This window comes from Alligator mississippiensis, chromosome 16, assembly GCF_030867095.1.
Source record: "Alligator mississippiensis isolate rAllMis1 chromosome 16, rAllMis1, whole genome shotgun sequence".
NCBI lineage: Eukaryota > Metazoa > Chordata > Crocodylia > Alligatoridae > Alligator > Alligator mississippiensis.
In genome coordinates this window covers 11,276,520-11,303,125 of record NC_081839.1, presented here as the reverse complement: position 1 = coordinate 11,303,125, position 26,606 = coordinate 11,276,520, and the positions used below count along the sequence as shown (strand labels likewise).

General features: G+C 46.7%; 1 protein-coding gene across 1 annotated transcript in view; it reads right to left on the bottom strand.

The window, feature by feature from the left end:
- Positions 1 to 26,606, bottom strand: part of CERS4 (ceramide synthase 4) — an 86,528-nt gene that overhangs the window by 28,859 nt on the left and 31,063 nt on the right. The window contains exons 3-4 of the mRNA XM_006277576.4: positions 5,711 to 5,828; positions 1,041 to 1,159 (exon numbers count right to left, since the gene is read on the bottom strand). Coding sequence (XP_006277638.1) covers positions 1,041 to 1,159; positions 5,711 to 5,828 — 237 coding nt within the window. The remainder of the gene's footprint in view (positions 1 to 1,040; positions 1,160 to 5,710; positions 5,829 to 26,606) is intronic.

Here is a 26,606-nt window from a genome sequence, read left to right as displayed (position 1 = left end):
TTAAAGACATTTTTCTGGGCTTTCTCTTCTTTAAAGACCAGCTAATACAGTGTAACTTCTCTGGGGAGGGAATGGAGGTGGCACTGTGTTTTTGGGCTTATTTTGCCAGCAACGTTAGGAATCACAGTGTGACTCTTCCCTGTCTTTGACCCTGTTCAGAGATGCACTAATGGGACGTTTGTGCTTACTTCCATGCATCCCTGGCAAAAGCAGTCATTCAGTAATGTAGCATGCTAGCTGGGTTCAGTGGAATGGGGCTAAAAATAGGGATTTTACCAAGTCTTCTCCTTTATCTGATTCATTATCTTTTTATTCTTCGTATGCACAAAACATATGGCTTGATGTCAGCCACTGGATGGTGCTAGAGATTCACTGTTGTATAAAACAGCATTAGCTCTCAGACCCTGCCTGCCTGCCTGAGGTAGGACATGCCAGAAAACAGTGCATTAGCCTCTGGGCCAGAAAAACAAATGCATTCAGGTTTGTCACAGTATCATGGAGGGAACAGGCCAACAAGAGCTCTAGCCTTCCCCATGGGCTCTGCTGGGTTGCATGGAGCTTGGGGCAAATCATACCAGCAGATGGTGTGGTCCAGTGTTTGTGATTTTTTTTTTTTGGTGGGGGAATGGATGGGTGAAAGAGCAGTGTTACAGTGAGGATTCAGTATCAGGAATCAACTAGGAAATTCACAGGAGGGTAAGCTGACTGGTATCACCAGGCTGACCACTTGAGGACTTCTGAAACAGCAGCAGGAGGTCAGTATGTAGCATGCAGAAAAACAAATACGGCTGTCTGGGATTTTTCAGGACAGAAGTTCCTATTTGAATAAATGGGAAAATCAAAAAGCAAAGCAGGATCCTTTGGCTGAAGGCAGCGAGGTTCATTGATTCAGTGACAGAAGATGGGAGAAGCAAGCAGAACACATGAAGGCACATTCCAGCTTTAACTGTAAAGGTGCTGGGGAGGCCATGCTTTGACTGCAAAACCCAAACACTGCTGGAAGGTTTCAGTGGTTCAAGATCACTGAATGTATCACTCACCTGGCCTCACAAAACTTTTTAGACAGACTGGGTCGGTCCTGGTTCCGCCGATATCGGAACCACCTCTCTACCTTTTTGGTTGGCAGGTCACACTGCTTCGCCAAACTGATCAACTCTTGCTGGAGAACAAGCAAAGAAGCAGTATTTAGACTCACATACCTGAATGCCAGAAGAGAAATTACAGTCCAGCCTTCTCCATAACCAAGCCAGAGAACTAAGTCCTACATCAAGCCAATAACTTGTAATCACATTGATTATTAGAAATTTACCCTTATTTTATGTGCGAGTTTCTCTAGCTTCAGCTTCCAGCCACTGGATCTTTCTGATTTATTTTTTCTAAATTAAAGTCTCTTGGTTATCAGAAACCTTTTCCCCAGGTAAGGACTTGTTGACCTTTATCAAGCCACTTCTTCACCCTCTATCAAATAGGCTGAACTCCTTAAATCTCTTCTCAGTCTCAGGGAGATTTTTCAGACCTTAAATAATGCTCGGAACCCTTTTTAGGCATCCTTTTTGAAATGTGAACTCCAAAACTGGATGCAAAATCCAGTCAGGGTCTCATCAATGGTAGACATACCATATTCCTACTGGAGAACATCTTTTCTTTTTTGTTGTGGAGAACAAGATGCGGACCAATGGCTTGAAGTTGCAGCAAAGTAGGTTCAGATAGGATATCAGGAAAGAAGTCTTCACTGTTAGAACAGTGAGGCAGTGACACAGATTGCCAAGGGAGGTGTGGATTCTCCATTACTGGAGGTGTTTTAGAAAAGGTTGGACAAGCATTGGTCAGGGGTGATCTAGGTGTAGCTATGCCTATATTCTACTGTGGGTATGTATTTCCCATGCTTCTGGGCTTTGCTGGCTGCCATGTATGGCCAGGAAGGATTGTTTTGCCCTCCTTCAGCTGCGTGTTGTGGGGGGTGAGGAGGGGTTGCCTTTCTTTGAGACACTGGCTGTTGGCTGCAGCCAGGACTGGGGATTTTGACTAGGGTGTGCCAGTGCTTCTGCTGAGACTTAAAAGCCGGAGGTTCCTGGCTAGAGGGTCTTGCCCCTATGGTCAGGGTCAGACTTTATTTGGGGTCAAGAAGGAATTTTACCCCATGGTCCAACTGATATGGATTCTGGGGGGTTTACCTTCCTCTGTAGAGGCAGGCGTGGTCCTCTTCCTGGGATCTCTCAAGCATATTTTAACCATCTTTGCAGCAGTAGGACATTAGCCACCACAGTCCCCCTGTTTTACCTTTGGCAAGTTAGGTTGTTATGTTTTGTAGTTGTGTCAGAGATGACCATGTCATTTTGCTAATAGATTAGACAATGGACTTGCATAGGGTGGTTTGGATAGAGTTGATCCTGCCTCAGGCAGGCAGTTGAACTAGTTGACCTCTGAGGATCCCTTCTAGGCCAACTTTTCTATGATACTAAATTATTCCAGGTAGTCGGATCCCAAGCTGAGGGAGAAGAGCTGCAGAAAGATCTCACCAAGCTAAGCGACTGGGCAAAGAAAAAAAAGAAAAAAAAAAGGCAGATGAATTTCAATGTCGATAAGTGTGAGGTAATGCACACGAGAGAAAATAACTGGAAAATATAAGCACACAGTGCTTGATTGTGAACTAGCTGTTGCAACTCAGAAAATAGACCTTGGATTCATTGTAGAGAGTTCTCTTAAAGATCAACAATATGCCGTAGCAACCAAAAGAAAGTTAGGCATCAGAAAATATTGGAAACTTGAAAACAAAATTGAAAATATCATCATGCCACTATACAAATCCATAGTGAGCCCTGTAACAGGGGGGACAAGACCCCTGTCACTTTAACAGGGGAGAGATGCTAGCTGCTGCAGCAGAGGAGGGCAGGCTGGCTATCAGCACAAGTGGAAACCTCCATGTGGCTGGGGAGCCATGTGACAGGAAGGGGTGGAGCTTCGGAGCACATAAGCCCTGTGCCTAAACCCGAACAGGCAGTTTAGCTCTGCATGCTGCAGGGAGGGGATCTCCAGAGACAGAAGGGCTGCTGGAGACAAATGAGCAGGAAACCAAGCCACCCAAGGGAGCTGGGATGAAAGGGCTGCAAGGGAGGTATGACTTAACATTAAGCCAGAATGGGGAAGACTTTTAGTTCATGGAGCGGCTTGCCTGAGTTTATGTTATATTTTGAGTTTGATGCCAGAGAACTGGGTTGCCACTACAGGGAAGGTGTGGAGGCCATGGAGGGGTGCCTGGTGGAGCACTCTGTGACAGGCAGCCTGGCCTGAGGTCAGGGACCCAGAGGGCTGAGGCAGCAAGAGCAGCCTGGCCTAGAGTCAGGGACCTGGAGGGCTGGCCCTGATCATGAGACAGGGCCAGGTACCCAGAGCGCACACATGCAAGATGGGGCTGGGGCCCAGAAGCCAAGGTCTGGGGCAGTGGACCTGAGTTGAGAAGCACAGCCAGGAGAGCCATAACTTAGTGCCCAAAGGGCAAGACTGAGGCCAGCCAAGTATGAGAGGTATCAGCTGGCTAGAGTGAACTAGAGCTTACTCTGGGACCCTGGGGCAGCCTCCCTTCACACCATAATAGTTCCATCAAAGCATGGCAGGCAAGGAAAAGGGAGAGTACCCCAAGGAGCCAGAGAGGGAGCAGGAGTCGTGTGGCTCCCCGGCGGGGGTCACTGCTACCTGAGGCATGTTCCTGCTACAAGTCTGCATCTTGAATACTATGCTCTCCTCTTGTCTCCACATCTCAAAAAGGATTTAGAACTAGAAAAGGTACAGAGATGGGCAACCAAGATGATCAGGGATACAAAGCAACTGCCATACCAGGAAGGATTTTAAAAAGCTAGGACTCTTCAGTTTGGCAAGAAGGCTGAGGGGGGATATGACAGAGGTCTATAAAATCACGAAGGGTCTAGACAAAGTGATTAGAGAACCAAGTCCCAGAATACTAAAACTAGGGGGCACCCACTGTAATTCACTAGGAGACAGGTTTAAAACTAACAAGAGAAAGTGTGTGTGTGTTATGCATCACATAGTTAACTTGTGAAACTCATTGCCATAGGAGGCTGTAGAGGCAGATAGTACAGCCAGGTTCAAAAATAGACCAGACAAAACTTATGGATAGCCAGGCCATTCATAGTTGGCCATTATTAGTTGGTATATCAATGTGTTTATTTATTGGTTACTTGTTATTTTGTAAATAATTAACAGAACAGTTAGGGATGTATCCTCTGGCATCTCTAAACCAAAGATGGTGGATTCCAGGCAGAGTACAACAGGGGATAGATCACTCTAGATCAGGGATGCTCAACCTCTGGCCTGCAGGCCAAATATGGCCCACAGAGTCATCTCGTCTAGCCCACGGAGCTCCCCACAGGTCAGGAAAATTGGCAGGGGTAAAACAGTGGCCATCAATATGGCCATCCTCTCCCCTGCCAAATCCCCAAACTCCAGTCCCTGTGTGGCCAGTCAGAACCAAGCTATGCCCCCATCCCCTCCTTCCCACTTCTGGATTGGGGCCTTGCCAAGCCCCTTTCCACCCCTGCAGGGCCTGGTTATGCCCTCCCCCCACAGTGAATGGCTATGCCCCCTTCCTTTTCATGGGTCTAGACCAAGCTCCTTTCCACTGTGGGGCTGCATTGAGGCTGGCCTGCCCCCCTTTCCTTCTCTGTGCAGCCAGATGGTGCCTGTTGTGCCCCAGATGGGTAACACTTGCTGCATCTTGCCCACAGGCGGACTGGACACTGCCAGTCTGGCCCTCCAGGCAAAAATACTGGGCACCAGTGCTCTAGATATACCCTGTTCATATACTCTTCCTCTAATGCATCCAGTTCTGCCACTCTGAGAGGGCAGAATACTGGGCTAGATGGACTATTGGTCTGATTCAGTATGGCACGGTTAAATGTTCTTGTGTTGTAAGCTGGCCAGGTCAAGTATAGTTCTGGAGGAGCCAGGTAAAGTAGGAGAGGACCACATTAACTAGGAGAAGAATATCAGGGTGTTGCTGATAGACTGAGGGAGCACAGTATAGATATCCTGCATAGTGCCTGATTGCTGTAGGCATTGTTATTAGATCCTCACTTTCATCAGATCTTCATTCATTGCTATGCAAAGGACTAGTTCTCAGCCCTTGGATAACAACCCTGCCCCAGCATCCTCTGCTCATCTCTCACAGAAAATTAGGCACCACTTTAAAAAAAACAAAGTTGCTGATGCCCCTTTTTGAGTGTGAGATGTGGCCCAGGACCCTGACTACTAACATGTAGCGGGAAGACTAATCCCAAATTCAAAAATGTCACAGAAAAGTAGTGAACCACTGGAGAACTGTTGCTATCAAGCAGGCTGTGTATGCTAGGTCACAATAACTGGCAGCATGTAGTGTCTAATGGATTCTCACTTGTCATAAATGCATCAATACCAACACAGTGGCCTCACATGTGCACAAAAATAGGATTCACTTCTGGTGACATTTGTGGTGGTGCTGGGCCTCCCAGGCTCCTGCTCATGCCAGGAGAACAGTACGTGCTTTGTTCTGCTGGGTATAAACTTGCATCTCTAAAGCCAAATGGAGCTACCAAACTTTAGATTTGCAAACTTAGGGTAGAAAGTTTAGTTCAATTGAATTAGCTTTATAGTGATTAAGAGGATCCCAGATTTGGAAGGCCAAAAGCGTGATAAGGAAAGGGAAAAAAGGACTCACCTCTTTTGGGTTCTTGCTGTGGGTAGTGTAGAATGTATCCAGTACAGGACTGGGCAGAGCTTTCACTCTCATCTTGTCCCTTAAACCCAGCTTTTTGCTCAGGGGCAGGGCTATGAATCTACAAGAGAAAAGAAGAGGGTGCAGTCGAGTGAGGGGTGAGTCCAAAGCTGAATCAACATCATTATCATCATTGCTTTACAAAGCCCACAAATGTGGTAATGGCTTAAGGAGTAGGTAGAAATCAGGGCTTCTTCACCAATAAGGATATGATCCAAACAGAGGGTGTAGCAAGTAGATAGTACAGGAAAGGGCACTGCAGGTCAAGAGTCATGTAAAAAATGTCAAACCTTGTCCTAACCTACCTTGCATTCGGTGTATTCAGTTACAAAAGTGCAAGTGTCTAAAAGTGAGTACTTTACACTCACTTTTAGACACTTGCACTTTTATAACTGCAGGTGCCAGAGGGGAGCTAGCGAGGGACTCGCCTGACTGGGAGAGGCTCAGGCTGGAGCCAGACTAGCTGAGCGGTGCAGGCTCTGGGCTTGTGGCTCCTCAGCAACCAAGAAGTATGGATCTCGTGGCTGCAGCGCTCCTGAATGGACTGGGTATTGCGGGACAGCCCTGCAGGCCTGGAAACTGAGGCAAGCCCTTGAGCTAAGAAAGACTGGGTTTGCAGGTGAGTGGCCTTTCTGTCAAACCCTTGGAGGGGAGAGGCATCTGTCAAAGGGCGGCCACGTCTCTTGTTTATTTGAGTTAGCCCAATGGTTTAGCCTTGAGCCCTGCTGGGGCAGGCTGAAGGCCTGTTTAGAGGACCAGTAACCCAGGAGCCTCAGACTGAGATGGGCTCCAGCGAGGAGCCCAGGAGTCTAGAAAAGGGCTGGTATCCAAGCCCAAAGGTTCAAGAGCCCAGGGAAAGGTGGAGCTGGACCAGAGGGTACATGAGCCCGGAGCGGGCCAAGCCAAACTAGAAGGACTGAGAGCCCGGAGGAGGGGCTGCGTGGAGGACCGAGGGTCTGACAGTGTTGAGGGAGACTGAGTAAGGAAGCGGGGGGTCCGGGGGCCCAAAGGGGGCCGAGTGTATAAAGAGAAAGATCAAAGAGCATTTCCGCGAGGTGTGGGCCATGGGTGGGGGCGATGAAGGATCCACGCAGTTTGCCCTTAAGGCTCTTGGTGCCCTAGTCAGGCTGAGAGGGACTTACCAAGCCTGAGGGCTGGTCTGAGACCAGTGGGGTCTCAGGGGAGACTAAAGGGAAACTTACAGGGGTTAGGGCTCACTCTAAGGCCTGTTGGCAGCCTCCCTGAATTATCCTATAATATTTAAGAACAAGATGTGATAGGCAAGTAATGTAGGGAGAGTGGCATTAGCATGCGCGCCAGGCAGGAGCGACAGGGGCGTCATGACCGCCATGGCAGCAACAAGCCTGTCACAAACACCAGCAAAGAATGGATATAGATTATAAGGACGCATCCAGATGAGCATGGACATGCAGTATGCGGCACTGCAGACCTGTCTGTGGTGCCACACACTGCACATGACGGCATTCCCCGTGCTGCTAATTTGCAGGGGGGAGGGGTAAACTCGGGAGATCCTGGGGTCAAAAAAACCTGTACCTAAAAGAAGAGGGGTGGCAGCACATGCCACCCAAAATCAGTGTCTGCCCCGCTGGAGCAACATTCTGGCTGCTGGCCAGGCTCCCTGCGGCAGGATCACCATGGCTGCAGCTCCCAAAGGCCCCAGGTAAGGCCCACCTGGGGCAACGTGCCACATGCCAAAGCAGGGAGATGTAGCAGGGGCACACATTGTGTCACTGCTGTTTGTTCCCGGGGTAACACAGGTTCCTGCGCATGGGGACGTGCCCTAAGAGCCTTTCCATGTCCCTTTTCATGGGTAAACAAAATGTCACATATGAAAGGTACAAATTGCATATGGAAACAGGAGAAACATCTGAATCTTGTTAGTACTGCAGTTTATACTCTTGCTGAACGCTGCAATTTCGGAGTTTTGAAAGAAGAATTCATAGGAGACAGGATTTTCTACAATTCTGTAGATATACAGAGATATTCTATGCAATAGGAAGAAGCCGGAGCTAGTGTTGTAGGACAGACAAAGCAGAGCAGTGCCACCTGGTGTCTAAGCAGGAGTGCAGCACCCTGAAGGGAGCATTTGTCAAGGCTTTGTGGCTCATGGTGGTCGCTGTAGCTCCACCCCCCCACCAGCCGTGTGCTGCTGCTGTATCTCATCAACTGTAAAACTGCTCTCTCTGTAGGTAGGCATACAGTAGTCCAAGATATTCTTCATCAGGTCTCAGGTCTTGTATTTGAAAGTATGTTTAACTTTATCCCAACTACATAGTTGGTCCAATAGAAGATGTCACCCTAAGAAATCCTTACCTTTCTCAATGAAAGCGAAGCTTAGATAGCTGCAAAAAACCCAACAAAGAGCAGACCAGTGACAAAGAAGTAGGGGCACTAACATCTGCAGCAGGCACTAGGATTAAAAAGAGAACGCCTGTACACTGCATTACTATTATGTGCCATGCTTGTGTTCTTCACATCTAAGATCTTCCTTCATGGAAAATGCATGGAGGTACACCCAAAATGTCCAGGAAAAAAGGCAGGCACTGGGACCCAAAACGTGGGGGGAAAGAGGGACGACAAGGGGGAGGTTTGGGAGGGCATGCAGGATGTCTGTAGGTAAGACCTTGGAGAGAACTAGAAGGGAAGAACTCATAGGTTTTATCATAGAATGATCCTGGTCCGTGTTATTTGCTTGTGCTAAATATTAGCTATGAAAGGGACACTAGCAACCTGAAAATACTTACAAATGTTTGAGGCTACACTAGTCAGAGTCCCCGCAATTGTCTTTTACAATAAAACAAAAGAAAACACTTTTAGAAATAGGAAAATGCAATTGTTTTTTGATGATTCACTTGTCCAATTTTTCAAAAATGATTCTCTCTCATGTTGCAGTTGGAAAGACCCTTGTAAACCAGGGAAAGTGTGACTGTGTACGCATCCACACAGCTACTGCACACACACAGTTACATGCTGGAGTGGCAGCTATATGGCTATGTACAGGTGTGGACTGGATTTTAGTCACAATTCTGTCTACCTAAAGCTGATGACTAGTGAGCGTCAGATGCTTGAAGAAGATAGTTCTCCCATCTTTAATTCCTATGAACTTAATGGTCAGGGTACTCACCCTAGAGGCAGGAGACCCAGCTAGTAAGCCTCACCTGGAAGGGGTTTGAACTTGCATCTCTTTGACTTCCCAGAACATTGTTCTAACTATACTACAACTATAGTTTGTTCTAACTATACTACAACTATAGCATCAGCTGGTCCTTCAACCTGCCTTTGTTTTCTTCCTCCTCGTCCCACATCTCTCTGTCTCTTGAGTGCCTAGGAGGCCATTTTCAAACTGGAGGATGGCTCAGTGTGATAGATGCTGCCAGAAAGGAGCAGGGCCTGGTTCCAGTGAGGCAGAAGTGTTCCCATTAGTCTCCATCCTGTTTCTCTGATAACTATTAAATATAAGGTGCTGTTGCTCAGAGGAGTGCTAGAAAAAGGACTAGATAATGTCTCACTTGCAATATGATGGCTAAAGCATACCCTTGAACACAAACAGTAATCAAATTAATCAAAGCATAGGCAAATGTTTAAGTAAGACTTTATAATAAAATCCGGGAACATTAAATAAATTGCCTTCCCCCATGACTGGTAGGATAATGAGTTCCTTGTTAATTAGCATTCATAAATGCACATGTGCTTCCCAGCCAAAAGACAGCACGGTCCATGCCCTGAAGAGTTTGTCACTGGTGTTGTAATCAGTAAGGCTGTGTGAAATTTTGCTGCCTGTTTTGTTTTGACACTGTTTCCACCTTGAAACAGGAAAGTTGAAACAAAACAGGGGGGCTTGAAACAGGGTCAGAACAAAACAGGACAAGTTGAAATGTTTCAAAAAATTTGAAACGTTTTGAGTTTTGACTATGAAGCTGGGCTTACCTTTAATGGCTTCCCTGCAGGGAAAGAGAAAGTAAAGTAAGGGGAAGGAGGGGGGGAAGGAGTGCTCTCATTATTGACATGTGCAGCTGGCTAGTGACTGTCACCCTTCCCTGAGGTCCCTTCCAACCCCAGGCTGGGGTGGGGGGGAAAGGGGGATGTAGCAGCATAGGTGCAGAGGTACCTGGGGAGTCGCATATCTGGCAGGTTGCAATGTGTCAAAATTTCACTGTCTTATCTATATTGAGTCCATGAGTTTCTGTACCTTGGAGACTGATGAAGTGAAGTTCATAGGCCCGGCTGTGAAAAGTGGTTTGTAACTTGTTCCCCCTCAGAATCAGGCCTGAGAGACTGGAGGCATAGTGTTTCTTTGGTGAGGAACGTGCCCTACAGGTAGTTGGGGATTGTTGTGTTTGACAGATTCTGGTGTGCAGTTTGTGGGGGTACTGGAGATAATTGGCAGGTTTTCTGTTTTGAGCTGTAGGAAGTTGGCTTCAGTTCTGGTGATGAGGTTAGGTGCTTGTTTGAATGTACAAACCACTTTTCAGATCCGGGCCTATGAACTGCACTTCATCAGCCTCCTAGGTACGGAAACTCATGGACTCAATATAGAAAGTGGAAATCGGACACACTGCAGAGCAATAGGCCAGTAGGGCAGCGTTCTAGGTAGCTAGAAGGGAAACAACTGCAGCTGAGCCAGGAGAACAGCAGCAAGCTGCTCAGTAGCACTTGTGGCCTGTCACCGGGAACTATTCGGGGCAAGGAGGGGTGGGGAGCCCAAGGTGGCAGAGGGGAAGAGGTGGTGGGGGAATCAAGGCCGTGGAGAGGACAAGAGGCAGGGGCTAACTGCAAACCCCCCACTTCTCCCCATAACTGCTTAACTCTCCATTATTGGTGCACTGCCTTAAATTTAGGGTTGTCTTGGATTTGGGGAAATACAGTAAATATACTTGATAACCCAGGAAGAAGACCATGCCCCTGCTACAGAGAAAGGCAAAACACTCTGGCCTGTACTAATCTAATCTTTAGTTTCAGCAGAAGCATCGGCACACCCCCGGTTTGGCTGCAGCTGATACCTAATGCTTTTGAGAAATGTGAAAAGAAACCCTAACAGCTGTAGCAACAGGATGGGGAGAAAATTCTTTCCAGCCCCATGTTGCAACAAGCAAAGCCCAGAAGCATGGGGAAAACAGACAAGTCCACACATCACACACTTTTCTGTCACCCTTTCTTCTGTAAACTTATCCCAGCCTCTTTGATTTTCTTCCATAACTAAGTTGGTTATGGAGCTCTGCTCATTCTGCTAATGAACGATGTCCTCTCCGATATCCACTATAGGCTGAAGACCATTTTTTCACGTTCTCTCTCTTCCTTAACGCAGGCCTTCAGCTTTTGAGAATTGCTATCACATCTCTTAAATTACCTTTTCCACAAGCTGACTGTGCCTGTTTCTTTCAACCTCTCGTCATGTGGCTTGCCTCATAAGCCCTTTATCAGGGCTTTGTTCTGGCACCCTTTCTCTTCAATTGATAGACACATGATATTCCCCATACAAAAAATCAAGGAAGTTTATTTACACTGAAAATATCACCATCCTAGCCCAGAACTCTGAGTCTAGTATTACTGAAACTGCACTCAGTAATGATTTGGCAAAATTAGATTAAGTTAATGAATAGTATTTGAAGTCCAGCCCTGACAAAACAATTTATTCCTTTTTTCATCTCACTAGTGCCCAGGTGAGTGCCCAACTAAGAATCAGCTTTTGTTGGAAACTGGTCAACTATGAACTCAACCCCAAATATTTAGGAGTCCACCTCAACTGTAGTCTCACCTACAGGCATCAGCTACAAATAACTAAGAACAAGCTTGCCACATGTAATAACATCATCCCAAAACTGGCTGGTGCAAGTTGGGGAAGCAATGCTGAAGTTCTTAGGACATCAGTGCTGGCCCTCATTTATTCAGCGACTGAGTATCGTGTCCCTGTGCAGGGCAGGAGAGCTCATACCAGCATGATTGTTTCATTCAGTTGAGAATAAATGAAACTCATAACAGGTACTTGCAGATCCACTCCTGTTCCAGGGTTGTCTGTTGTATCTCATATCCTTCCTCCTGAACTTTGATGTTAGCAAGCTGCTTTAGGAGTCTACAAAATACTGCTTACATTCAGTTCAGTACAAATTTTGAAGAACTCCGTGACACCCCCCGGCCAAGGCCAAGGCCAAGGCCATTTTGGAGCGTGGAAAAGGAGCCAAATGATGAAAACTTTGACATCAAGGGAAAAAATGGATCCAGCATTTTTGTATGGTCCACAACTGACACCATTAATAAATTTCTTATCATGGACCTTGTGGCAGGCCAGTAGGGGGTGCTCCTGTGCTGAGCCACCCACCTCACTGTACCCGTCTACCTGCCAAGTTCTGAGTGCCTCCCTGGGGATGCCTCACATCTGGCTGACCCCCTTCCTGGAGCACACCTGCAAGCCTGGGGGTACCGCCGCCACCACCCAGGGGTCAAGACTGTTTCTGGGCCCTGTGCCCCCTGGGGTACACAGGCCTTGTAGTCCTTGAGGGTGCTTGACCCACTGTAAAAGCTTGGGGTGCTTCCTCTAGCCTGAAGCACAAAAAGTAGCCTCTCTTAGTCAGCTGGACCAAGGGGGGCACAAAGGCATGCCTATCCCAACAAGTCCACCATATTTGGTACAGTGAAGAACTTTATTGGTTACAGTGGGAAGGCTTGGGGAAGGGGGCAGGATAGAGAAGTATTACAAAATAACCTTAGAGCAAACAGCGTGACTGGGTAGCCCTAGATCACGCATCTGTGTTACTGCAAGCTATATATTTAGTCAGGTTTCAAGTAGCTTACTCACAAGTATCATTCAGAGGCTGATAGAGCTTTTCTCTGGAGGCAGGCAGTTCATAGTGTGTCTATGTGTTTCAAGAGAGAGAGAAAGCTGCAGATGTTCAGCTGCTCTTTGTGTCTTTATCATGGCTGCTCTCTGCCCTTCCTGGGGACCGCTTTGATCCCCTATCATGACCTCATCACTAAGGTCCCACCAGAAGCAGCTCCATTGGTTGCTAACCGGTGCTTTCAGCTGACCTAAGACTGCCCGGGTGAGAGAGCTAGTCACCTGACCTGCAAGGGTGGGATACTTGAGACAAAGGAAGCAGGCTCAGCCAATCAGCTGCATAATGGACTCGTCCTCAGAGTTCCTACAAGACTTCAGCCTTTGCTTCCAGTTCTCAGGAGCAGCAGAGTCTTGGGTATTATTCTTAGTCTCAGCCATCCTACTGCAGAGTTCTTTGGCCTGTGACCTCCAAGGCCAGACTGCCTGCTCTGGCACAGGCCCTGGGCTTAAATGCCTCTTTAAGCCCTGCCCCTTTCTTGTCAAGTGGCTGTCCACAGCTAATTGCAGGGGGTTCTCATTAGGGTCCGATGGCCTGGTCTCCTTGGCAGCTGACAACTGCTTCTGGTAGCACCCTGATTGCCTAAACTAGGCTCTGTCATACTATCCTACTGCACAGTAGCTAACTCTGTGATAGGCATTTATAGCCCACAGCTTCTAGCTGCCTGCACATGCAGCCAGGTTATTCTGTGCAGTACTTCCTTGACTGACTACATCTGTTCCCCTTTTCCTTAATATGCAGCTTCCTACCGTGGCAACATTGTTTCTTTGTCATTTCCCAACTTGCAGCTAGCATCTACTCAGCTGCCTAGGTTCTATCTGCTGCAGCTTCTCTCCTTAAAGTAACAGGAGCTCTAGGTTGCCTGTTACACCCTGGTATTTAATACTTGGATTTCCTAAATGATTTGATAGTCTATCACAACATCATCACATAGTTTTAAAAGAAACACATACACTTTGATCCTGGGTACGATGGTAAACCGCATCCAAATGGCAGGCTTGGTGGCAACGTGGTGAGGCTACTTGTTGTGGGATAGCTCCTAGCAGCAGGTCTTGTTTGTTGCACTCTGGCAGAAGCTACAACCATCAAGGCACTGAACATCTGGACTCAGTCTGACCTTGGGACTCTGTCTCAGTGGTCTAAAGGGGGAACAGTAGGTCTAGGACAGCTTCCACTCCTCCATACCCTTGCGTAGGTGTACGTGCTGAAGGTCTTGGTATGATGATTGCATAGACCTTTTGCGTGTACACCGTGACCCGGAGGATTGATGGTTGCCAAGAATACACTTAATTGCTTTTGATATACCAGCGTAAGCCAAGCGCGCTGGCCAAGTACATGTTGTAGCAAAGACACGTACGTGGTAGGTAAAGTTTTGTTCAAATTGTTTTCAGACTCAGCAATCTTTGAAAACTAAATTAAACTAGGATAAAATAAAGTCTAGCATACCGTAGATGTAACTGCATATTGTGTGTTCTCACAATAACTTCACAGTATATAAGGCATAGGGTGACACAGAGTTAACAGTATCTGAATATTAATGGAAAATTATTTTAATAATTTCTATCATTAAATTTAGCTGGCAATATGTTCAGCCCTGTAAGTAACCTTTTTTAGCATTATGTATAGGTAGTGAGTTCATTACCCCTGTACTGTAAATGCTATGCACTGGCTGCACATGTACAAACAGTCCTTGACTTGCAACATTTCAAGTTACAACATTTTGCACTTACAGTATTTATAAATCGACACCCTGTTTCAACTTTATGATGTCAGTTTCAACTTTACAATGCTTGACCTGACGCAACGCCAGCAAACAAATTCACTGTGTTGCCCATCTCCCTGGAGAACATCTGTCCAAACTTCCTTGGACACTTTCTTTAAGAAGGCAGACTCCAGCCTAGAATCCTTCAAAAAATCCAACCAAGAGCCCTTCAAAAATCCAGCAAAGTCACCCCAAAGAAGTCCTTCCAAATCAATATGATTGCTATTTACAATATAATACATTAATGTAGCTATATTACTCATCTATAATTGATTGAGTACAAAATTCTGGGTTACTTTTGGTGAAAACAGGGTATCGGGCTTTGGTTCAGGAATCAATCCCCCATTCCTAACATTGTTTCCTATGGAAAAATCGGTTCTGAGTTGCAACATTTTGACTTACAATTGGTTCCTGAGAACCAAGTCTTATCGTAAATCCGAGGACTGACTGTATGTGGCTAGGTACGCACGCGCAGCACGCACGCACTCATTCACACTCTCTGAACACAGAAATGCATGTCATTTACAAAAGCCTGGCCAGCCAAAAAACCATAACTAAAAGATGCTGGAGGCCTATATAACTTAGTTTTGGCTCCTTGGCTTTTGGTTAGAACAAAGCCAGGCCTCCTATAAATGGAGAAAGAGCTTAGCTAACAGAAACTTTCACTGCAGCACATGATTTAAGGGGGGAAATAGTCCTTATGTCAAAAGCGAGGAGAGACAAGTTCAGGCTATGAGGGAAAAAAAAGAAAATTTCTTCGCTTCTGAAGGGTTTCAGGTTATTTTTTAGCTCAATTTTAACAGACTAGGCAAAGCTTTCCTCCAAAGCATTTGATTTTAATAGGGTTTATTTTTCTCTCCTATCCTTGTAATTTGCCAATATAAGCTATTTTCATTTCAGACAACTGGGGCTGAGTCACTGTAGAGGGGCCCAGGCTGAGTGGCCACACTGGGGTGGAGCCCGAGTACTACACGCTCAACGGGTGTCCTACTCCCCTATTTTCATATCTTGCCCACCATGAAAAAGCGTATCAGGAGGTGGTATTTGATGGTATATGGTTTGCTGAGACCAGTGTGGGTCCCGATGTCTGAGAGTCTCCCGTGGGGCTCCACATCCCCTACACCCCACCCTTTCCACTCGGGTGTTCTGTTGGTGGTTGGAGTAGATTCCCGGTCTTACTAGGTGTCTGGCTTTGCTGTTAGGCAGAAGGGTCCATGACAGAAGGAAACTGAGTGGGCTGGGATCAGCATATATTGGCTGATCCTGGAGGTCTAGATACATTTCTGTGGTCAGTGGTGTCCAGCCCACATAAGAAAATGAATAAACTAATATTCTAATATTATAAAAGCCTAAGTCTAGCTGTCTGTCTGTCCATTATGCTTTATTTGCACCCTGATTGGCTGACAAACAGCCAGAGAACGAACAACCATTCAACCAGGAGCTGGCAGCGCAGTGGAGTGCTGCCATGATGGTGGGAACAGAGGATGGAGGGTCCCATCCCTTGCAGGTGATGGCAGCGTGGCAGCAGTCAAGGGAGAGGAGGAGCGAGCCACCTCCCCCCTATGGCCCAGGCCCACTCCTCCCCACCCCCTGTCAGCTCTGAACCTACTTCTCCCACTCCCCTGCTGCCATTGGGTGAGTCTGGGCTCACAGCTCCTCCTGCCATGGTGGGCCAGCTTCTCCCCACCCTCAGGCCTGGTCCTCCCCCGCATCGGGCCTGGGCCCACTCCTCCCCTCCCCCCGCCACTGTGGTGGGGAGTGGGCCTGAACCCCAAGCAGCAGGAGGTAAAGGGGGAGCAGGTCCAGATGGGGGTGGGGCACGGGGCTCCATCTCTGCCCTCTTTTCTCACCCCCACCATCATTCCTGGCAGACGATTGGCTAGTAACTTAAATAATGGTATCATTGCCTGCTTCAGGCCTTGCCTCAGCCCAGCAGCATATCTTGTCCACTTTCCTCCAGGCAGTTGGGATTCTTCAGGGTTTGCCCCTGCTATGAACCCAAACCGAGCGAGCTGGTCTGTCCCGGGCCAAGCCCTTTGGGTAATATGGAGCCACGGGCATTACAAACCCCCATGGAGCCCCTAAACATATCTGACCTCCAGCAGTTGAGTAGCAGTCAGGGTTCTTTAGGGAGAGTCAGTGTCACGCTGGTCCTTGATCCAAGGTCCTTGGCTCTGGTGGAGGGACATGGCATGGGTCAGTGCCTATGCTGGTGCTTCCCCTCTTCTGGGGTTGGTGCTGTCTTATGTAGGTAGTTCTGGCCAATCCCTGCCTGCCCTCGTGTGTCTTGTGGCCATTGCCAAGTGTTGAGAGGCCCAAAGGGGGACATCAGCCTCTGCACCTGCAGCTTCCAGGCCCTAGGAAGTGCTATCTGAGCTGGCTGCCTGTCCTCTTCTTGGGTTGGGGCCCATGTCCTTTTGGAGCCCAGGTGCTGGCTTTTACCCCGGCCTGGGGGGAGGGCCTGTGGAGAGGTCATTGCCTGTCAGCTGCCCATCCCACCTAGGGAATGGTGGCATGGCAGTGTGTGTTGTCGGCCCGTGGGCTCATTGCTTTTCTGTGGGACTGACTGGGAGTCCGCCACCTGCGGAGCATGCCAGCAGTCATCACCCCGGTGAGTATGGAGCTGGATCTGGTCCCTGCTACTGTCACAGATACAACCACCTGAGGAAACTTGAGCAGAAAAATGAACTGTAAGAGAAGAGAATGAGAACTGGAGGGGGACAGCCACATCAAAAGAGAACAGGCAAAGGAACTGTGGTCAGTCTTCCCAAATAGTACTGCAAGGCAATGAAATGCAGGCTACCCCAATTGCAGGGACAGCTGAACCAGCTGATGGGGAACAAGATGATGATAAGCTGTTATGAGCAGTATGTGCTGGGACCTAGAGTAACCCCTTGTGTATGTTGTTTGTGTACAGAAGTGCCATGCAACACTATCATGATATTGCCTCCCTTTTTACATTGCTCAAGGGCACTGCATGAAGACAAGTGTATAACCTTGGCTGCTCTGGTGGCCAAATTGATTTCCAGTACTACGCTTTTACAGAATCTGCACAAGGCCATGTAGAGACTATGCTTGTACGCTGACTCTGCACCCACAGTTTTGTATAGCCTTCCTTTGTGTTCAGCTGTTCTTCATCAAAGGGAGTCGAGACACTGGGTATTCTGTATTAACCATCTTCTGCATCATCCATTATTCATGCTGGAGCAGCAGCAAGGGATCAGCCAGCTGCTAATAAAATATGGGACGTAGGCCAGATCAGACATCTGGGTGACAGTAGGGCAGAAGTGTCAAATGTACAGCCCACAGGCCAAATCTAGCCATCTGGATCCATCAATTATGCCATCTGGCCTGTGGAGCTGGAAATGTATTTATCGATCTGGAAATCTAGCCATCAACTGTGCCATTTGGCTGGTGGGGCTTGAAATTTAGGGTGCTTATACACGTACGTTAAGGCTGCTCCAATGTACTGTAATTACAACACGTTGGAGCAGACTCGATTAATCGACGAGTTTTAGTTCAAGCACCCCCACTGCCATTTTGAAGGGTGGGGATGCTGATGCATGAGACAATGCGGTGCTTTGTGGCTCTTGGAGCCACTCTAATTAAAGTGGCTCCCCCCACCCCTGGAGCACGTGTAAAAGTGCCTCCAGAGAGGAAGAATCAGCCCCTCACTTCAATAGACAGACAAGAGATCTGTAGGCACTGTGGACAAAATGTTGTAGATAAAATGCGTTTCCATAGCACAGTGTCCCTAAACAGTATGCAATGCTACCAGGTCACACTGAGGATTTGACAGGGCACCACCTTTTCTTCAGCACCCCTAAAGCTGCTCCCTTGGAGTGTCTGCAGCACTCTGAGCACTTACCCAGTCTCTGCCCTGCTTCCATTACTTAGTTGAGTCCTCCGTGACTGTCTGTCATCTCCTGGGGAGTAATAGTGGAAAAGGAGGAGAAACAGGCATTCCAGCTGCTTGTGTGCTGGGCTATAGGGGCACCTAGGAGCAAGTTAACTAGACAAGTAGGGCCAAACTTTTTTGGCCAGTATGCCACAAATTAGCCCAGCACCCTCCCCAAATGCCACTCCAATCTCATTTCTCACCCAATCTGTTGCTTTGCTTTCTTCCTTCCCTGTACTCCTTACCCCATTTAGTGTGCTGCGTTTTTCCCCCTGCCCTATCTGCCACTGTGCTGTTTGTTCCCCGTCCCCAATCTATTGCATACCACACACACAGGCTGCCTATGCCACTTGTAGCATGCATGCTGCAAACCGACCACATCTGAACCAGTCAATGGTTCCAACTGGTATCTCTCTGAACACAGCAAAATTTTATGTTAGTGTCTTAGGTTATAAACTTCATGACAAAGTAGGTTAGAACTGTTTCTTATCCCTGTCCCCTTCCACATCCCCATATCCCAGTAAAAAGCAGGTGGTTCTCAGATTTTTGTGGTGTTTTTGCTTAAAGTCAGCAATGCACAAAGCTGTGTTGTCCTTTCCCAAACCTCTGCTGGACAGCACTGTTTGCCCTCTCCCCCTCTATACCCTACTTTTCTCTTCCTAGCTAGAAGTCTGATTACAGGTACAGATTCTGCAATCTGTAGATGTCTATTGTAGTCTTTCATCCAAGTAACAACACTGCCTACCACTGTTTAGCTTCAGAAATAAAACAGGCTCAAATCACAGGGCTACAAAAAAGTGTACACTCAATCCAAGGTCTGCAGCTTTAAGGGAACTTTCTTGTCACTTTTTTTGAACTTTCTTGTCATTTTAAGGGAACTTTTTTGTGCCCTTTTCAGTGATAAAGCATGATTCAGGGCTGGAACCAGGGAGAATGTAACAGTAGGCCTGTGTGAAGCGGCTAGTATTTGCTTTGGATTCAGATTCAGCCAATTTGGGGGACAGTGATTTGATTCGGTGATTCAAATCACCATCCCAAGTTGATTTGGCCGAATGTCTGAATAGGCCTCATCCCCTGCTCGCTCTCAATGGCTGCCCTGCCCACTCTCCCAGCTCCCAGCTCTTAAAAAAAAAAAAATCCCCTACTCACCAGCTCCTGCCAGGCTGGGATGATCCCCACTGCCCCGTGCTGCATGGGGGGGCTCTGCCACAAGCCCCCAGAAGCCCTGAAGCTGCTGCAGCAGCCAGTGAGTCAGGGCTTTTTTTTTTTTCAAGGCTGAGAGCTGGGGCAGGCAGGGCAGCCATGGCGGGGCTGGGAGAGTAGGCAGAGGTCAAGGGGCTTGTGGCAGAGCCCTCCATGTGGTGTGGGGCAGTGGGGTGCAGTGGGGATCATCCCCCTGCCTGGCAGCAGCCAGTGATTGGGGGCTTTTTTTTAAAGAGCTGGGGCCAGGCAGGGCAGCCATGGGGGGGGGGGCAGGACTGGGAGAGCAGGTGAGGGTCTGGTGGTGCTCAGAGGGGCTGGAGTCTGGCAGGGGTCCCCCCATGGTCCCCTCCTCCAGCCTCCCCTCCCCTGCCCCCTACTTACCAGCAAGGAGTCCGGGTCCAGCTCCCTGCTGCAGCCAGTGGGGACTGCCTGAATTGCTGAAACTCTCTGAATCTTTTCTGAATCAATTCGGGCAGCTTCAAATCAATTTGGACCTTTTAACCGGTCTCCTGGTTCGATTCAGATTTGGAGATTCAGCCACTGAATCGGGCCGAATCTCATCCGAATCAAATCAACACCCGAAGCTTTGCACAGCCCTACGTAAGAGTATTAAAGGGAAAAAAAATACAAAGGTTTAAGTTACACAATCTACGATCATAGCTGGGATGAATCAGAGAGCAGGTGAATGAGCATAGTTGTGCCTTTCAATCAGGAGTTACAATCAAGCTGCACTCTCTCAGAATTTGCTGAGTGCTGCACAAACTGGAGGAATTATTAACCACTTGATGGCATGACACCATTTGAACTTGTTGCAGCAAGGGGACTGAAATGAATCAACCTCCCACCATTGGGCAGAGTGGGTGAAGAGAAGCAGTCTTTTAGATTCGAGTCTGGGCAGTTTCTGGCTGCCCTTCTTTCTCAGTTGGTCCCATTTGTGCTGCCAAGTGCTGATAATAGAAGCAGTGATAAATATCTGCCATCTCCCAGCAACAGCCACAGGTCCAGAGAGAGAAATTCAAATCAGCTGGATTCTCTGTCACAAAGACAAGACAAGGGCAAACAAGACGCAAAAGAAAGACACCAGTGAAAGTAAGGGGCCCAGCTATAATCCCACCCAGAGGCACTGTGCAGGGGAGAGCTAACCCACAGTAGGTAATAGTCCCTAAGTGTACCAGTGGGAACTGGCAGGCCAGGGCTCTTGGCATAACTCCGTTCTAGTCTATATAAGCTCTTATGTTGTACCTTCAGTGGTTGTTTGAACTACTGTCACTTGTTATTTGTTCTCTCATTTCATCTCCGGAGAGAAGGATGTGCAAGGGAGTATCTTATGTTATGTTATATACAACAATTTGGGGGTAGAGGGCTCCCCTGCATCTTGATGCCCTGTATAAGGATATCTTTAGAAAGAAATCATTGCATTTGAACCAGAAGCCACGGGTTGAGACCTTGTGTTTCTGTGAGGAAAAATTTAAGGTGTAAAACTTGAGCGGTGGTGTCTGTCCTATCATGGGAGTTACTCATTCAGTGAAAGTAGGTTTCCCACTAACTGTGAAACAGGAAATACAGCAGTACATATCCGCAAGAGGAAGCTTTCACTGGAAAAGGGATGCCTTCCAGGATGAGGAACTTGATCCACTCCTGGCTTTGAACAGACAGGCTGAGTCTACACCAGACACTTACTGTGCAATAACTCGTTATTACTGTGCAGGAGCTCATTACTACTGTGCAGTAGTAATGAGCTACTGTGCAGTCAGTGTCACCAGGAAGCTGTTCAGGGACACTTGCGCCGTCATACTGGTTACTGTGCAATCATTTAGCACTAATGTATGCAATACTAAATGACTGCGCAGTAACAACTGCACAGTCAGTGTCTTGTGTAGACATGGCCACAGAGTATGAAAAATCAAATGTTGTTAAAAGCAGGGTTTGAGTTACAGGGGAGCTCAGGGGGGCTGAGCCCCCCATAAAAGATGAGAACCCCCCCGAGGGCTAGTCAGCACCCCTCCCCCCATCTGCAACAGCCCGGAGCCCATGCGCCACTGCACGCAGCCCCTGGCCAGTCCTGTGCCTTTCTAAGCAGTACAGGCAACAGTAGCGGTGACTTCTTCCGGCTGCCCCAGCCCCGCGGTACTGGTGGGGACCTGTGTGCACAGCCCCAACCAACCCCGGCCAATTTTTTTTGCAGACCCCCCGCCAAGAGTCAAAGTGTAATTCAAACCCTGGTTAAAAAACAAACTCTCAAAAAAAAGGGCAGCAAAAGGCAAAAAGTTGGTTTGGTTCAAGGACTATAGCATGCTGGTAAAGAGAGCTCAGAACTAATCACAGGCTTGAGCCGGTTCAAAGAGAAATTAGCCCAAACAGATAGCAAAGTGATTGAATTACAGCAGGCCCTAGCTATAACACAGGCTTCCTTAAATTAATTCTGCATTGCAGGCTACTGCCTTAGCAAATGCAAGATTGACATGAAAATGTCAACATAAATTTGCTGAACAATTTCAACATTTAAAAACTGAGCTTGATGAAATGAAAGCTTCTATTTGGGCTGCAAAAGAAAAAAAAAGAAAGGAAAATGCCATGACCATCAGTCTGTGTTAGAAGACAACTCCAAGCTAAGCAGGGACCGGTGGTAGCAGTAAAATTCAAGCCCCTTCTCAGTGACATGGGGAGACAGAAAGAATAAGACTCTAATCCTAATTAGCCCTGGCTGAGAGAGGATCTGGCTGGGATGAAGCAAAACAATGCAAATTGTCAGCAGAGGCCGGATTCAATTGAGAAGGAAAATACATGAATGCCCACTTCCAAGGGAACCCCCCCAAACATTATGTTCAAGAAAGGTTTCAGTGGGATATGTCCAATCCTGGAGAAAATTATGAACTTTTGTTTATAGATGGTTCAGTTTTTTATCAAGAAAAAAAGCCAAATACAGGTTTTGGTCTAATTAATCCTATATCTGAAAAGGTCATTGGGAAAAGATGCTTACATAAACTCTGCTGAGTTTGCTGAAATGACTGGAATCATTCAGGCATTTAAAGGTAACACTTCTAGATAAAGATCTCTATTTGATTTCTGATTCACAATGGGTAGTGTCTGCTTTAACAGGCTGGGAGAATGGGAAAGAAAAGTTTACTGTGGGCACTAAGAACATTTCATTAGTTATCATGTATTAATAGCTAAAATTTTAAAACATAAAAAGCAAAGAACAGGCAAAACTTTTCTCACAAAAGTGAAAGTACACACACAAAAAACCTGGACAATCAGCTTATTGAAACAACAAAGCTGACATAGAAGCTAAGCAAGCTGCTTTTGGGGGGGGGGGGGGAAGGGGGGATGCATAAATACTGATTCAATAATGGCTATTAAACAAAAATCTAGATTTACTTTGAGAGCAGTGCGCTGGTAATTATCACTATCTTTTAATTTGGATATTCCCTTTTTTTAGTATCATTGCTTTGAAGATACTACCAAAAAGGTGTGGTTGGGTTTAAAGTAACTAATGATACAATTTTTGCCAAACCAGGAGAATAGTGGGTATGGATAATTCCCACTACAATTAGGGATGAAATCTTCTACTTAATACATGACAATGGAGGACAATTGGATACTTAAGCCACATTAATCCACACATCTTGGTGGACTGATTGTAAGGCTGATATTTAGAGATATATACAAGGATGTTTAGAGTGTACTTGTGTAAATCATAAAAAAAACAAGGGGAGGGGGAGCAGGAAATACCAATCATGAGACAAGTATTGAGGTTGTAGCCGTAGGGGTCTAGAGACAAAATAAATCAGAATTTATGGTAGAGGTGATATCTTTTATTAAACCAATTAGATTTTTGCAAAAAAAAAAAAAAAAGTAATTGCAAGCTTTTGGGCACAAGCACCCTTCTGCAGGCATAGGAGAAAAGATTATAAACGCTCTCTTAGGTAGAAATGACAGTTCATATTTCATAGGAGAGTTAAAGGTGTGGTAAAATCTTCTGTTTGAAACAGTTAATTATATGCAGGTTAGGGTTAGAGAAAAGTTAGAATAGTTTGTTTACCTCATAGCTGTTTGGTGGCAAGCAGGATGTAGTCATATTTCTAAATATGGAAATGGAAACTGGCCCCAGCCACGTGGGTAGGGTCTGCTGGGAAATGGAGTTCACTGCCTGCCAGATTCAGCCTGCGGGCCAGACTTTGCCCACCCCTGTCCTGGATAATATGCCCCTTGCTCATTACTACCTGGATTAGCACCCGGATCAGGGCCCTTACTGGTTTTCAGAACTCTGGGCATGTCTACATGTGCAGTTAGTTTGAAGTAGGCTTACTGTGCAGTAAAAATACTGTGCAGTAAGTAAGCCTACTGAGAAGCATGTCTACACATGCTCCCTCTTGGGAGCAGATTTTCTTCCACCCTGCTCTGCCCTCCTGCAGGTAGCAAATTAACCCCAGAGTAGACCAATTTGCTGTGCTGTAGATGGTGACACTTACTGCGCTGTAAATTGGCCTACTATGCAATAAAGCATCACATATAGATGTGCCCCCTGTTATTCAAATCATGCCCAACAAGTCTTTACCACCACCACCCACCTATAAAAATCAAAATGGAACTGAGGATTTGTTTTCAACTCTCAGAAAAGAGTTGTAAAAGAAATGAATGACAACCAACAACCAAAGCTTGTAACTATTCAAATTAGAGCCATTGTCACTGGTGATGGAGTAAAAATGAACAAATGTACACCAAATAAGTGTACAGAACTTTGGAATATTAAAGTTAATGATAACTTTACTTCTATGTACGACCCTGGTAAATATGATAGCGCTGACTTTAACAATGACACACAAATAATATTATCTGGTCAACTTTCTGTACCGTTTCCAAATTTCCTGTGTTGCTTAGGTTACCTCCAGCATGATAAATATATTAACCTTTCTATCAAAGCAAAACCTCCTTCACCACATGATCCTTTTGAATTTGGAGATCCTCTCCTAGTTAAAATGGATGAGGCAACACAAGTACTTAAGGATGTTCAGCTGATGCTAGCTGTATGGCATCTTAACCCTAAAACTTTTCTCATTATTAGTAAGTATATAAACTGTTCAAATTATATCAATAACCGACAAGTCATGATTTAAAAGCTGTTTAGTTTACAAAATTCACAAGCTAGAGGTTTGTGGTTTGAGAGAGAGACAGTAAACACTATTTTAGGATGTATAGGTACAACCACTGGAGTTTTATATTTCATGGACCTAGAACTGGTTTGTAATAAGTTAGACAATGTAGCAACTCATGGAACTCAAAGATTTATACATCAGGCTGTAATTAATTATGCTAGCAATAAGTTAACTGAGATAACAGTTACAGCCAAGTAGTCATTGATGCAATTATAGAACAAAAGATGTACATGATCACAGGAGAACTCTTTAACTTGGGCAAAAAACATATCATGGACTCTAATGTGTACCCAAGGTCAAACAGAAATAAATACTATAATCAAAGAAATCATCATATATGCAAAGGCTGAAGTTTGGCCATAGGTGGTAGTGGAGAAAGCGGCAAAACAGACCACTCCCTTTGCAGTTCAACATACATATTGGTGGAAAATCCACATGGGACTAATCTGTGAAATGTAGTATTTAATTCCATGGCAGTGAAAAAAGCAAGTTGTTTATCCAGTGGTTAGCACTGCGGTAGCAAAGAATTGTTTTTACTCTCACTCCTAAAGAAAATTTTCAGTGGATACAATTTAAAGTTTTGGGATGAACTCCTATAGATATTTCTTTATGTAGTTATCACACTCAAGGATAGCTGTATTGACCAGAATTATTGGTGGTAGCTGGGCTGGGCCCATGAGGTGAGGGGCTCCCTTCCCCTAGCTCCTGCCTGGGCCTCTTAATAGCAGCAGCACGGAGATGCCAGCTGCTTTGAATGGCCAGAGCTGGGGGAAGGTGGGATGGAGCAGAGTCCCTTTGCCTTGAGATGCAGTCCAGCCCAGCTCCCCCCAATACCCCAGCCGGGGTAGCTGTCAGGGAGCCCATGAGGCGAGGGAGCTCTGTTCTACCCTGCCCCCCACCCCCCAGCTCTAGCCATTCAAAGCAACCGGCAACTCCACGCTGCTTCTCCTCTTCCCCTCCCTTCCCCACTGACAGCCCCAGTGTGCAGGAGGTGGGCAGGGGGGCACAAATGTCTGTTGGGTCAAGGGAGGGGGCTTTAACTCATGGCACTTTATGCAGAACCCTAAACATCTGTAGGCATCCTAAACATCAGTTTCCAGCCATGTTTGAAGACTTTCTGGCACTTACATACAGTTTATGATTCCATTACTTCTATGTGTGCACATCTATGCATCCACACTGCGGACTGAGTACAAATCACAGGAAGTAGGAGCAGTGCTTTTATTTTAGTCCACATGGTTGATTGGCTACAGCACTCATGCAGGAAGTGGGACACCCAGGTCCTAACACTTTGTCCTCCAGAAGTTTGATGTGTTTCTCTCACCATTCAACAGAGCCCACTAATCACCCTGTCACTAGTTAGGCATTATTCAGAACTCTCTAGAGCTTCTTTTCAATGTGAGCCACTGCTCTTTGTGTTTAAACAGAGTAGATGGAAGATAGTGTGGTGGGCAAACTTCTGACTCACTTAAAGCAGGGTTCGAGGCTAGAAGCAAGGCCTCCTCACTTCTACAACATCAGCCAACTCACGAAGTTCTGAATCCTCTGGCTTGCTCTGTTCTCCTCTTCTTTCCTTAGCTGCCCAGAGGCCCAGTTTCAAGAAGAGGACTGGAGAAGAGACTGGTATAGTGGTTAGAGCACCATGGTGCCAAGTCAAAGAAATAAAGGTTCAAACTCCTTCTGAGTGAGGAGCACCTAGACCACAGGTTTCCTGGCTCCTGGATAAATAGATTCATAGATGTTAGGGTCGGAAGGGACCCCAATAGATCATCGAGTCTGACCCCCTGCATAGGCAGGAAAGAGTGCTGGGTCTAGATGATCCCATCTAGATGCTTATCTAACCTCCTCTTGAAGACCCCCAGGGTAGGGGAGAGCACCACCTCCCTTGGGAGCCCGTTCCAGACCTTGGCCACTCGAACTGTGAAGAAGTTCTTCCTAATGTCCAATCTAAATCTGCTCTCTGCTAGCT